Here is a 14,282-nt window from a genome sequence, read left to right as displayed (position 1 = left end):
CAGTGCTACCCACTGAACTGCACTTTCTCTTAGTTACCAGTTATTAAAGGCACACAAGTTTTTTCAAAGGCAGTAACACGGAGTCATTCAATGTTTACTTACCTAGAACAACTCTATAGTCCGTACCATCCAAGTTCAATATCCAAGTATTGGTTGTTTTTAACCTGTTCTCCATATGTTTCTTCAGACTCTTTCCATTGATCTCCAAAGTATACTCATATGCAAAGCCACTGACTGCATCTATGTTAATAGCAGCTTTTGTTTTAGTAGCTCCAACAGTGAATGTTTCTTTACCCACTAATTTAAACATCCATTCTCTTCTTATTTCTTCCTGTAGAATAAAACAAAGACAGTGAGTATTAATTTAGAAATCTGAGTGCATGTTTTAATATGAAAAAAATTGAACTGGAACTCAGGAGACAGCTCAGTACTGAACTGTTATTTGGGAATGAATGCATACACGGTGGTTTGTATGCACACAGTGCTTCTGCCCAAAGACAGCAAAGCACTTCATGAATACTCACACCTTAACTGGAACTGAAAAAAAGAATGATGTAGTTCAATAAATCAGGTAAAGTTAATCAACTGAATGTACCTCGCTTGCATTTATTAGTCTTTTGTTTGCTCTGATGCGTGTTGCATGGAAGTGCACTTATATAATCTGTATCACAGTGAATTTTGAGCACATAGCAATTTCACCTTTCCATCAACATAGACAACACGTTTTCCTGAAGTGGTCCCATGTTCAAATTCAATCTTATGAACACCATCACTTAAAGCTACTTCCCAAACAGCCACCAAATCTGTCATCTTCTCTAAGTGGCTGTACCGAGACCTAAGGAAAAACCAACAAAGTAAATTAATTGTCGTTGAAAGTTCAGTTCCTGATACGTGCAGTTCAAAGCTTTACTGCTTCAGGGCAAGTTGTTTTTTGCAAATGAAAAATGAGACTTGAAAGAATAAGCTTATAGAACTGCTTATATTTTCATGTTTTTTTCAAACACTCAAATATGACAAAATATCACAAAATGTAAACCGACAGTTTAACAGACTCAGACGAACACAGTACAAAGACACAGATACCCATCTAACCTCTAAAAACCTCTAAAACTCCCATTTCAGATGACAGTAGGTTACAAAATACACTTAGTATTCAGATGCTCCTGGAGAGTTCTGCTATTTCCTGGTAGGCATTAAAATACAGTATTTGATTGGTCTCAAAGAAAGCGTTTCAGCCTTTTGGACTTGAAAAATAGTCAGGATGGCCAGTTTAGCTATTTGCTGTTTTAACAGATTTGTCTGTAATCTCATAAACACTACCTACATCATTCAGAAATGCACACACAAACACACAGGGGAAGAGATCTGGCAAGATATCCTTTTATTTAAGTAATTTTTAAAGTTTAGATACAATCATAAGTGACCACTGGAACTGTGGATATCTTTCCAAATCTGCTCATACCACAGTCCTGATTTTTTACCTTACTTCATCTTCACAGACAGTAATCTCCTCACCGGATGCCATAGTAACCCAAACAGCTTTTAATCCAATTAGCAGCAAGAAAAAATAGAAAAGCAGAATAGCAGCAGAGAAGTGCTGAGGTCTAAGTTTTCCTGGTTTTCTCCAGTTAAGATAAAGGACATTTTTAAAAGTGTTGTTAACTACATGCAGTGCTAGCTGTAGTATATATGATGAAACAAAAACATTTAAAATAAAACCATCTTTCCTCTTAAACAGAAAGGCAAATGTATTTTGAAAAAAATATAATATTTTGCAAAATTAGTAAATGCAGTTTATCCTAACTTTATTAGCTCATCATAACTTTGTCGGTTATTTGATGGAAAAACGGGCTGCCCAACTTGTGACTGAAAGCTTAGAAACTAAAAACTTGACCAAAGCAGGAACCCAATCAGAGTTGCCCATCTCTGTCCCAGACCGTAATGACCTCAGGACTGTGAAATAGCACAGCCAACAATTTCACCCACTCGCTTTCCTAAACCACTGTAGCAGTTTACAGCAATCACATGAGCAAATCTGACCTGGCAATTCAGTCACAAAATCTATGTGAACCGCAAATAACTCCTCTCTTACTTAAGAGTAATAGACCATGATGGTGTTTTACAACCACTGACTGACTTTTAATGTATTATTTTCACTAATTAATTTGCTAAGGGCTGTCTGCCTTGCCTGTGCATATCAATAAGTGTAACTTAAATGTAAACAAATAGTAACACGTGCTAATAAATGCCCAGGAGACTGTTTTGGCTGTTCCTGAAGTTGCTGGTGGCTGTGAAGGCTGGCATCTCCTGGCACACGGTGGGAGTCAGGCGGGATGTATTTCCCTCTCCTCAAAGGAGCGGGCGCGGGGGCTCGGGATAGACCCGCGCTTGTCCCAGGCATTGGATCAGCACAAGGAGCAGCCTCGGGCACAAAAGGAAATGCCAGGAGAGGTGGCAGCTGGAGGGTGTCCACAGGCCACCCTTCACCATCCCCGGCAGGACGCAATCCTGCGGCGTGGATCTTGGAGATCATTTAGGATCGGTGCTGAAAGGGTTAGGAAGCATCCCAGAACACACAAATTCCTTTTTTTTTTTTTTTTTTTCTTTTTAGCAAATCATGGTAATGAGGTTATAGACTTCTATATTAAACCGAAGCTGAACCCAGACTCTAGGTCAGCCGTGTGTTTCCTGAAGGCCACCCGAGTCCCAAGGGAAAGCCTGGAGGGACCAGGCGCTGCTCGCTTCCAACAGCCACCCGCTGGCTCCAATCCAGGGAAACGCATCTGTCCTGCACCGACCGCCTCGTTTCACCGCCTTTTCTGCTAACCAAGCCAGCGGCCCAAAACGAGATTTACTCCTGTACACATGAGGGCTTGCTCTGAAAAATAAACTCGGATTACCGCTCCCCATCTACCTAATCCCGGCAGCGCTCATCGTGGCGCGGCGTACCGGGAAGCGCATGAGCTCCAGGGCTGCAAATCTCCCCCACCCACCGGCAGCGAGCTTTTTTTTTGTTTGTTTTTGGTGAAAAGCCCAAGTCCCCGCAGTGCCGTTCCCACCGCCCCCCAGGCGGCTCATCCCGCGCCCCGCACGGCGGCGGCCCCGCTCCTACCTCCGCCGGGTCTCCTCCCCTCGGCTCCCGCGCCGCAAAATGGCGGCTCCCGCCCGGCGCCGCCCCGCGCCCGCGCGCCCGCCCGCTCCCTCAGCCCCGCTCCCGCCCGAGGCGCTCCGCGGCCGGGGAACCGGCACCTCTCCTGCTCTGCGTCCCGGTCGGCGGCCCTCGCCATGACAGAGGTACCGTGGCGGCCCCGGGTGTCGCTGCTGGCTGGTTGGAGCGGGACAAAGAGAGATCCAACAGCCCATAACCCCCGGAGCCGCCACCGGCTCCCTGAGCGCTCCGCTCGCGGCGGGGCCGCTGCGCCCCGGGGGCGTTGGAGGGACCCCAGAGCCGGTGGTCTGGGCTTCTTAAAAAGGCGAATTTTGCTCATTGCACATATTTTGCCTTCTGACAGAGATCGGGAAAACTGAGCATGCTGTATGTTATTAAGTACGCTTTTCCTCAGTGTATTTTGCGGATCCTATTGGAGCGTCTCCCAACCCCTCCTGTAGTGGCTGGGGGTTCTAGGGGGGTTGGGGTTGGTTTGGTTTAATTTGGGGGCATTTGGTATCCCCCACCGCCTGCACAGCTGATCTGCAGAACTCAGGTTTCCGCCTCTTTCTTCCCCTTCTCCCAACTGCAGCAGGAGAAAGCAGAGTGGGAAAATTTAAACAAGCTATTAATGCGTCATGGGTTGAAACCGGTGAGTCTTGCTGCCCCCCAATGCTGCAGAAATACGACAGGTAAGGACATGCTAATTTAACTGCTTTTTGTATTTGGAAGTAGTAACTCTAAATTCATAAGGCATCTCTAAAGCTGTCACTTCCAAATGGCAGCAGACATGCAATCTTCTCCTTAAAAAAAGGAGAAGCCTTTCATTGTGACTTTGTTTATGTTTTGTATCTCCAGATATGATTGTCCTAGATAGTCAGTCTTCTCTAGAAATAAGACTTGCATTAAAAACGCTGGTGGAAGATATTGAACGACAGCAGAAGTTGATGCAGGGACTTATGGAGACAAATCGATGTCTTAGGTAAGATACAGTGGAAGGAACTTACCTGCTAATGCAAAGTGAAAGTATTATCAATGTGCATCTCCTGCCCAGTGGAGATCTAGTCTCACCAGAGGCCTAAGACTTTTTTCCTGACATTATTGCCCAATGTGCAGCAATGTTGGTCTAGTTCCTTTTGAGCTCTTCTGTTATTTCATCTGCTGCTTCTTCCCATACCTGCATATTTCCCATATCTGCTGCCACAGGATATTATTAAATGTCATCACATGATGTCAGGTGTGTGCTTCCTGCATTGTCTTTAGTGAAATGAGTTTAATTTAAATGAAGGATTTATTTTTTTTTTTCAGAGATGTGGTGCGACAGGAACAAGGTCGGGCATCTCGACAAGAGCAACGGGCTAATGATTTGGAAAATGTGGTGAAAAGCATTAAGGCCAAAATTCGTCAGCTGGAAGATGAAACGATAGCTAAAGCTTGCCAGCAACAGAACCAAGTCAGAGAACTTCAAAAAGACCAACAGGCTTCCCAGGTAGTTTGGATAGTGCTGCCTGAGGATTCAAACTTTCGTCTTTTTTTAAAAGGTCTAAAAATATTTACATTAATCAAAATTAACATGAGTCTTGGGTCATAGAGTTAGTACACTGTCTAGAGCGAAGATTTTTTGAGCTGTGCAGAATTTTCTATCAATTACTTAGAAAAATATCTGTGTCCTCCTTCCACTGTCTCTTCAGTATGGCTAAAACCCAAAGACTAATCCTCCTTGGGACCAAGTGTGTACCTGGGTATGTACAGAACAGTCAACTGGGAGGTCAGAACAGTTTAATAATGCTCCCATTACCTATTCCCAGGTAAAATACCAACAGCAGCAGGAAAAGCTGCAAGAACAGGAAGAGATTATTGCCCGTTTGCAGAAGGAGCTGAGCAAGGTTGGGATGGAGGAGCAGCACCGCGTTGCCACTCAAAACAAAATGTTTCGTCAGTTTTGCAAAAGAGCTCCCAAGTCTCTTCTAGATCAGAGGTAAGTGATCTTCTTATATTGATGAACAACCTGTATCACTGAATGAAGAAACAGATTTTAAAGTAATGCTTCTCGATATTTATATGGAAAAAAAAAAAGCTGGAGACCTTAGGGGTGCAAGCTGAAATATGAATTCATTTAAAGGTACATCAGTGCAGTGATATTTTTCTTTTGTAAAATTGTGAGACAGATAAATCCATGGCAGAAATTAAAAACTTACCAGCCACTGCCTACACTAGGTGTCAGCAAAGGGAAGGGAATGATTCACTTTTCTCTGGAACTGCAGTGTCTGCTAGGATGATCTCATCCTGGGATTCTAACATTTAAAAATGTAAATTAAAAAAAATGACAAACAAAAAACCCAACAGACATGATCCTCAACACCACCACCACCTCTCCCCCCAAAACAATAGCCCTTCCAGTTTTGGGAAGGGATCTTTGCAACTGCAGGCTTGCTGTGAGGCTTCAGAGTACTTTAGGGTAAGTTCTGAAAGTATCCCAAGCCTGAATCTTTTGCCAATAGGATTTCCATAGCTCTGCTATACTCAAAGAGATTTGCCAGTTTTTAGGCCTCAGTTAGCCATTGCTTTACTGTGCTGATGTCACCTGCTTTCTAGGCCTGGCCACAAATGTTTACTTGGGAAGCTTCTAAAAGAGATTGTGTGTGCACAGCCTTTCCCTCATGCCCTTGCTGTATGAGAGGAGGGATCACTGAGTTTGGTTCCCTGTGCTCTCTCATGTGTCTCTCCAAAACGCAACCTCAGAGTGCTCAAGCCACTTTATTTTGACTATGCCTCTCTGTTAAGCTTGCTGGGTAAGTTATAAGATGAGGAGACTGTTGGGCAGATATAAGTTTTTTCCTCCTCTTGAATGATTTTGCCAGTTCTAGACGAGTACAGAGTTAGTATCTCTACTTTTCATTCTGTCATATTTTCTGTTTTGGCAAACCGTGAAAGAAAACCCACTGTTTGGAGCAGCCACTTCTGAAGTGCAGTACAGCTGTGTAAGCTCGCCTGTTCCTTTGGGTTGGTCACAGTATTTCTCAGGCATGAGTTTTTTGAGATTATCTGAAATTCAAAATGCCATTTTTCCTTTCTTCAGGTACCTTTGTCTAATTGATTATTATGAATCTCAAATTAGTCAAATTAAAAAGGAGCTGAGGTAGGTCTCATCTGATGCCTTATGGTACTACTGTTCAAAATTTATTTACCCCTTACTGTTCTTAAACCATATAGTGGTAAATATTCTGTGCTCCAGATCTCTCTAGAATGTAAGAAACACCAAAACATTGTAATGATCATGGAAGTTTGGATTCATCCAGGGAATAACTGTCAGTCCAGGCTAAGCAGCTCCTCAGTCAGGAGGCCAGGACAGCTGGGAAGTTTGGGATATTCAGACACTTGAGCTTTAAGTCTTTTTTTCTTTTTTTTCTTTCTTTTTTTTCTTTTTTTCCTTTCCTATTTTGCCAGAATTACTGCATTAGCTGTGCTCAGTCGAATGATCTCCTAAAACTAAAGGAATACTGGGTTTTCAGATCTATCATGGTGCAAAGCAACAAGCAGATACCTGAGACATTCCTATAGTTTGAGTTTATTATCTTGAAAACTGAAATGGGATTTGCTTGTACTCGAGTTTCTCTTGAGGATAAGTGCACTTGATTGGCATGTGAAGCAGCTTTCCCAGAAATTAGAGCAGCGGATCTTAGGGCAGAATTTCCATTCTATTTACTTTTTAATTTTGGGAACATTATTATCATACATACAACCCTAACTAAACCAACTTAGATTTTTGAGTTAATTGAATTGTAGTAAGCTCAAACAATATTTTTTTTTCCCAATAGGCAATATAAAAAAGATGAAGACCGGGTACAGAGACAAGGAAAAAGCAAAGAAGACTTCTTAAATCTAGATGCTACTCCTAATTACAGAGCACTGCTCACGGTATGGAACTGCCAAATCTAAGTCAGTGCAGATCTCTAAATGGTAACCCTTCAAGAGCCACCTAGAAACATAAACACGTTTGATTTCTGTCCTTTGTTCTTGTCATGTCTTCTGAACTTGTAACCTCTCTGGGCAGGGTTCCCTGTCTTTCTGCAAAGGTTCAGCACTGTGTTGTGAGTCTTTGCTGGGGACTGCATAGTCACAGTTCTCCACCTGTGGTCTAATGCAGATCTTGGTCTTAGTCATTTATTCCTCATTCATGCTGTCTTGCTGTACAGGCAATTGTGAACTCTTCTTAACATGTAATATTTTAAATTGTTCAAGTTTGTTGATTAGGAAATGAGTGAAATAGAAGAAATAACCCAGTCTATGTTGCAGTCTTTCCAGAAGCAACTTATTGAAACAAAAGCCAGGAACGAAGAGCTTTTGCTTGAAAATACAAATCTCAAAAAAGATTTGGAAATAAGGTGAGAAAGGATAAGTATCATCCTTTGCAAGGCCATTTTGGTAGATTTTGCTTTACAAAGAAAGAAACCAAAAGTACCCGTGGTTGCACAAGTGTAGTATGAAATCTGCGATCAAAGAAATAAGATATGGCAGCAACAGCCAAACTCCCCTTCCTACACTGTTAAAAACAACTGCTAGTGGTTAGTTTGCTGTTAATTGCTGTTATCACATAGAAATGTAGCAGAATTTAATTTCCAGAATGTTTTGGCACTGGCAAGGCTTTCATATTTTTTCCCTTGGCTAAATTTTATAGATACCTCCCAATACAAGACATATAATACAGTGCTTTTTCTTTCTAACAGGCCAACTGCACAGGAATTAAAATTTCACAAGCACCAAGTGAAGAAACTAGAGAAAACTTTAAAGAAAATTATCCAGTAAGTATATTCCTTTAATAACTTCCATGAATCCTCTGGACTTCTGAAAGCAAAGTTACTCTGTAATGTAGATAGGCTTATACAGCATGTACCTTATCAGCATTCCTCAGAGCCTGGTTATGGGCAGCAAATGCTGCTGGATCTCCAAAGCCTTGTGTATCTCTGAAATGATGGCAGGGTCTCCAAATGGGGGCACAGCAGTGTGTCTTTTTTATTTCACTTTGTCTTTCTGAATTTGATTTGAGGGCTATTGCAGGCTATAAGGACAGGGCAGATCTGTGGTGTTTGCTGCTCCATGAGCTATAAAGCAAGCTACTGGTTACATTATGGATTATGAATGTGAAGGTATGAGTTGGCAAAATGTTGCAGCTACAGAAGTTATGTCCATATTATTCTTAGAAATTGACTTCATTGTTTTCTGAAACATTGCTAAGAAAATACATTGAAGGTATTAAAGATCCAGTGTAGATGAAGTGTTTTTATCTGTAATTTCACTTAGTCATTTGTGCATGTGTATATGGAATGATAAATATAGCCTGAAAAACACATCACTTAAACTTTAAAATAAATATACACATTGTGTATATTTAAATGGTCTTTTCTCTTGTGCAGTGGATATTAATTAGATGGTAATTTTAGAGAAAGTCATCTTAGATTTGATAAGAGGGATGTCGAGCTGTATGTAGTTAGCTAGGAAAGATGTTCCAGCAGAACCAGATAAAGACTGAGCTTGGAATTTGACCCTTTTCAGTAAAACTCTGGATTTTAAAGTCTTCAGCCACAGTAGAACCTCTGGTAACAGAATAACAGTGCGTCTGGTGGTGTCCCTTCTAAATCAGAATAGTCTGGAATAACCTCAGCCTGGAGGCTTGAGATAAATCAGTGATATTTACTTCAGGTATTGTGTTGTCAGTCTGTACTAGTTCAGTCTGATGGAATTCTGTTGGCCAACAGCATAACATGGGGATTTTATTTTGTAGGTGCTACATACCTGGTTCTTTTATCAGGTTGAAAGTAACATCTCCTGCTAAGGCTGTTTGTGTAACCAACTGTGTGTATTTTTGTGCAGATCTTTGGGCAGTAGGACCGGAGAAAGAGAAGAAAAGAAAGAATCTGGGAGCACTGCAGAAGTGGATCAGCTGCAGGCAGCTTGCCGGCATTACTTACAGGTACACAAATTTCATCTGTGCTGTGTGTATCTAGCACTGTTACAATGCAATACTATACATGTTTTGTTTAAACACCTAAACTGGTGGGTGCTGGTTTGAGTCTAAGAGTTCCTACCAAGTCCTCTGTGCAAGATGAGTAGTGTCCTGGATTTGACAGTTAATGTAGGCTAGTTCTCAATTGTTTTATCTCTGTAAACTTCCTGAAAATATAGAAAGGAAGCAGACACTAGGCTGGCAAATATCAAATCCATGATTTAGCTGAAGTCTTTTCAGGACAGGGGATTTGTTCAAGGTCTTGGGCAAAACAGAGCCTTAGGTTACAGTTTTAAACATGCCTGTGGAGATAGTGGCTTTTGTTTTTCTTCAAATTAAAAAGCCCTAATATAATAAAACTTAGCAAAATGCAAACTGTGGAAGTAACAATACCTTGAGCAGATAAATGTTAAGTATCCCTCAAAGGGAATTATATTTGCATTAGTTTTACATATCTTCTAGCTAGTATGTTTAAATCTTTGAATCTATTACATATTGAATGCTTGTGTAAAATTCATCGATAGTAACATTGGAGCTATTTGTGATTTAATGTTTAGACAATCGAGACTGTGAAAGAGAGGAATTTTATTACAAAATGTCGTACATATTTGAGCAATAACACTTGTTCTTTGTTTTTGAAGGTTTTGTCCCATATTGATTCTATTTTGCGAAGTCCAAGAGCTCCCCCATTAATATACCGGCGCAGCAAAGGGCCAGTGCAAAATTATACTAAAGAGAGTGGACAGGAATGTGGATTTGAGCACCTTCCCCTCACTATAGAAATGTGGGCAGATCAGCTGATGGCCCTAAAGGTAACAACACGTTATTGTACTTGCCCTTATAGTCTTTTCGTGGGCTGCCCCTCCTTGGTCTCTCCCTGTACGTAGCTGTGTGGGTTTTTTTGTGTGTAGCTTTTGTTATTGCCTGATTGGCTGTTAAATGTTAAAAGTAATTCTGCTGTCCATGTGAAACACATAACAGAGATACTCCTCTTTGTATATCATTTAAGTATTTTTGTTCACTGGCTGAGTCCATAAAAAGACAATTAAGCTTTAGAGTCTGGACTTCACACATTAATGATGGTGCATTCTCTTTCTTCCTTTTGTCTGGCCAGAACAGTAACTTTTTGATCCAAATACAAGTGAAATAGTTCTGTTTGAAAACAAACTCTCTGTGACCAAAACTTCTTAATTCACTGAAACTGTAAAACAGCAAATATAGTATTTTAGACTGTAACTGTTGTTTTCAAATCAAAGAATGTCAGCAAGATACTGTGCTTAAATTCCATGAAAGCTAAAACCCTACCATCTCCAACACTGGAATGTTTTTGCATATGAGAAACAGCAAGTCTGCCTGTTTCTGTAATAAAAACAACTTTAAGCAGTTTCTAAAATAATTTGTGTCCCCTCCCTTCTTTTAAAAGGATTTGCATAGGTCCTTGAGAAAACTGGCTCTGGAACTCATGCCCTGGCATACTGCAGATCCACAGGATAACAAAGAATCCATACGAGTTGAAGATCTCCAGTTCATAGTAGATGCAATTTTGGAAGAAATAGAAAATAAGGAAAAGGTATTTCTCCCCAGGGGTTCATAATCACAAGTTACATTCTTAAATGCATTCTTCACACGGTGATTAGATTGGTGCATTTGAAAGCCTTGTGGGGTTTAAGAAATATCTGTTTGAAGACATGCAATAGTCAAAGACTGTTTTAATATAATGGATAAATTCACCTTGGAGAAGGCTGCTTTGATCAAAGGCACTTGATCAGCAATGAATTTGCATTGCCTTGTAGTCTCAGGAATGATCCTGTTCTGTTTCTCAGTCAGTGCTGAGAATACATAAATGTACTTCTCAGCAACAGAGAAGAAAGCTTTTGAAAGAGTATTTTGGATTTAGTATATATTTGTGCCTGAAAAGTACTGAAAATATGTCTTCAGATTTAAAAATACTTGAAAGGCTGAGATTTAATAAGGGCAGTACACTAATGTTTCTTCAGACCGTTTTTAGGAGTGTTTCACAGTTTGAAAGTGTCCTTGCCTTGTTAAGCAGTAACAGTGATGAGTTCTTCCTGCTTGTTACAGAACAGCCAGACACGGTCCTTGCAGACCCTGTCTGCCATAGTCTCCCACTTCCAGAAGTTGTTTGATGTGAATTCTCTGAATGGTGTTTATCCACGAATGAATGAGGTTTACACAAAGCTTGGGGAAATGACCAACGCTATGAGGAATCTCCATGAGCTCCTGGAACTAGGTAAAGACTGACCACTGCAGTTTGTTCAGACCATTCCAAAGGAAGATGAAAATAAGTGAGAAAGCTGATCTCTTAATAGAAAATAATATTGAGCTGTTGAGAAATGAGTAAACCAGGTGTTTTCTTCACTGGGAAGATAAAAATAGGCTCCTGACAATTTACAGTTTAAATAGCAAATTCCCATTATTTGTAAGCCTTTAGCAGTTGCTGAAGAATAACGGGGAGGCAGAAAAGAATAACAGAGGAAATGGAATTTTTATTTTTTCCACAAAGCTTTGTTTTCTGTGAGCTGACTTCATAATTGTCTTTCATTCTCTACTAGAAAGATAACCTCTGCCGTAGATTTCTACTCAGTAATTCATTCAAATGTAATTGTGTGCAGTCCTCAGAAACTTCCATCTTATGCTGCTAAACTTAAAAACCAAAAAAAGTTGTTGAATGTCAAAACCTGTCAGAACTCAGAGGTGTACTTAGTTACTTCTCTTCTAGTTTGTACTTCTGAAGAACAGGAGTTGCTGCTGCTCCTGGGTTTGAAGGATTGGCTGGGCTGTAGGATGTCCAGCCCCAGAGCAAGGCTCCTGGGCTGCTGAGCCTTACTCAGGAAAGAAGGAGTCTTCCTGCCTGCAGCCAGCATGGGAGATGAGGAAGCCTCATGTCCCTCTAATAACTGCAGCTAAGAGGATGCCTTCTCCAAGCCTAGTTCTTCTGAAATTGAGGGAGAAAAGGACAAGAAGCCTGTTATCTTCAGTCACAGTAGTCAAAACAGTTAAAATCCAATACCAAAACAAGTTCTGGGTGTTAACAAAATATTTATTAAGCAGGTTCCCTGTTGGCATAGGCCCTATAATGTGCCTGGTGTGTCACAGGAACCCTCTCTCTATATATGTAATTTTAGTTGGCTAATTTCCACTGAAATTGTAGGGTGCACTTTAGTACCACTTCTGCTGTGAACATTCACAGCTCTGCCAATTTTTTTTTTAGCCACTGAAAGATTAGTGAGAGATTCCCCATTCCTAGTTAACATTTGTTTATTTCTGACCATGAGCACTTTGTTTTCTATGAAGGATGGAATGTGTATGCCTAGATCTATGAAAAACAAATAAAATCTGGCCACCTGCAAGAATTCAACTGTGTCTAAAATACTTCCCTGTTATTACTGTTACAAGAAACATGAAGTGTTTGTTTTTCCACAGACAGTTCAGCTCCACCCACTGTGGTAGTGGATACTGTTGGGAAACTATGTGACATCATTAATAAGAATGTGACTGAGCAGGTACAGCAGCTTCTGGGGACTCAGGACATCCACAGGTATGTGGGGGCTGTTCCATTGGTGACCATTCCTCAAACATCAAATGTAGTAATTGAGAAAACTGGCTAAACTGATGCTGAAAGAAACCAATCATTTGTTACAAAGTCAGTGAACTGCGACAGCAGAGGTGTTACTATGATCCTACTTGAAACAACTCTGGAATCCTTTCAAAAGGATAAAGCTGGCAAAGAGAAAAATTGAGGCCAGAAGGTTCCAAAACACCCCGTGGTTTGCATGGATAAGGTGATTAAAGAAGCCTTAATGGGATGTGTGTTTCATCAGGAGACAAATCCTGCACGTGGGTGGCGAGGAGAAAGTGTTGCAAGTTTTAGCTGTAATACTGAAGTGTATGAGTTGCTAAGGCAGTGTATGCCTCAAGCTGCCTACCTGTTCCATCTTCAGCAGATGACAGCCACATCTAGGTGGTAGCAGACTGTAAGAGCTTGTGTTCAGCCTATGCTCTACAAACCAACTAAAAATGGGAGCAGGCAACAAGTCTGACACATGCTGAGTTAACAATACTCAGCCCTTCTGTGCTCACTCCTCACAATTTTAACTAAAGAACAGCTGCTTATAAAGCATTTCTAGCCCTACCTCCAAGGCAGTTATATCAGCAACCCCCAGGCAGTATATTTAGCATATATAGACAACCTGATGCCATGTGAGGAGGAAAGGAAGGATGTATGTAGGGCATAAATAGTGAAATCAGAGATCCTTGTGACAGCTACCTCTTGGTGGCTGCAGGTTTCAGGACTGGAGAACAGAGTTTTGGTGTCGATGGTTTTATATACTAAGTAGCTGTGTTTCTACGAAGTCATGACAGAATGACAGAACAGCCAAGGAGGTGAACTTTGCAATGTCCTCGCAGCCCCTGTCTGACAGTCTCACTTGCACATTTCAGTATCATCAATAAACTAGAGGAACATGAGCACTTCTTTCCACCATTTCAAGCTCTCATCCAAGATTTGCTCTGTCTTCTAGGTAAGTAATATTTGCAACAGTTGTAATTATCTTCATGCAAATGTTTCCTCATAGAACTTTAAATAACTAACAAGTGTTTTGTTTACTCCTGGCATGCTAAAACACAAGAAGCATGTGAGGGATATAGTGCTACCTTTTGTCTCCCTCTTCTTTCCATCTTTCCTCTTGAAGTGACCAAAATACTTTACTTTCATTGAACAATGCATATACTCAATCATAGTACTCATAAGCCCAAATGATTTTTTCCCAAAAGCATTAAAAGGTGTGAGGAGTTTATTTAATTCACTGTCTAGTTTTCTAACAGTTAAGTTAGAATTTTGGCTGAGCTTGAAGGTGTTCTGGGTACATAGGCCTTACCACTTTGCTTTCCATTCTGTTGCAGAGATCAGTAACCTGGATGATATTTTACCTGTGGTGCAAAACCTGAAATGGAGAGCTGGTAAAGAGTGACTCTGCTCTTCCTGAGCAAGATTTATCTTACCTGTGAACACACCTGTCGATGTATATGAATTACAGCTACCTCTAACTACTGTTACCATAAGCAACAATTCCAGATTTTATATAAATAAAAGTTGCTGCATTTTTTAAA

At 40.8% G+C, this 14,282-nt stretch overlaps 2 protein-coding genes across 6 annotated transcripts in view; one reads left to right on the top strand and one right to left on the bottom strand.

Annotated features, from left to right (window-relative positions):
* FAIM (Fas apoptotic inhibitory molecule) overlaps positions 1-3,488 on the bottom strand; it is a 7,089-nt gene extending 3,601 nt beyond the window's left edge. The window contains exons 1-3 of one of the 3 annotated variants that reach the window (XM_051786637.1): positions 3,250-3,488; positions 700-835; positions 103-331 (exon numbers count right to left, since the gene is read on the bottom strand). In XM_051786637.1, coding sequence (XP_051642597.1) covers positions 103-331; positions 700-835; positions 3,250-3,488 — 604 coding nt within the window. Of the gene's footprint in view, positions 1-102; positions 332-699; positions 836-1,481; positions 1,753-3,112; positions 3,169-3,249 lie in introns of those variants that run through there. The other 2 variants (XM_051786638.1, XM_051786639.1) reach the window with 2 other exon arrangements.
* Positions 3,162-14,282, top strand: CEP70 (centrosomal protein 70). Of its 3 annotated transcripts, none has more exons than XM_051786634.1 (16): positions 3,162-3,294; positions 3,741-3,840; positions 4,007-4,130; positions 4,457-4,637; positions 4,957-5,126; positions 6,228-6,287; positions 6,967-7,066; positions 7,445-7,533; positions 7,876-7,950; positions 9,020-9,119; positions 9,794-9,964; positions 10,576-10,722; positions 11,235-11,403; positions 12,597-12,711; positions 13,614-13,693; positions 14,076-14,282. In XM_051786634.1, the coding sequence occupies exons 1-16, from the start codon at positions 3,286-3,288 to the stop codon at positions 14,141-14,143; spliced, it is 1,758 nt and encodes a 585-aa protein (XP_051642594.1). In that variant the 5' UTR covers positions 3,162-3,285; the 3' UTR covers positions 14,144-14,282. The 3 variants fall into 3 exon arrangements, with proteins under 3 accessions (XP_051642594.1, XP_051642596.1, XP_051642595.1); XM_051786635.1 differs by lacking the exon at positions 3,162-3,294 and adding an exon at positions 3,411-3,535; XM_051786636.1 differs by lacking the exon at positions 6,228-6,287.

This window comes from Manacus candei, unplaced genomic scaffold (genome assembly GCF_025592945.1).
Source record: "Manacus candei isolate 608988 ecotype Guabito, Panama unplaced genomic scaffold, ASM2559294v1 h1tg000023l, whole genome shotgun sequence".
Lineage (NCBI taxonomy): Eukaryota > Metazoa > Chordata > Aves > Passeriformes > Pipridae > Manacus > Manacus candei.
The sequence above is the reverse complement of the archived record's forward strand: the minus strand, read 5'-3'. Positions and strand labels throughout refer to the sequence as shown.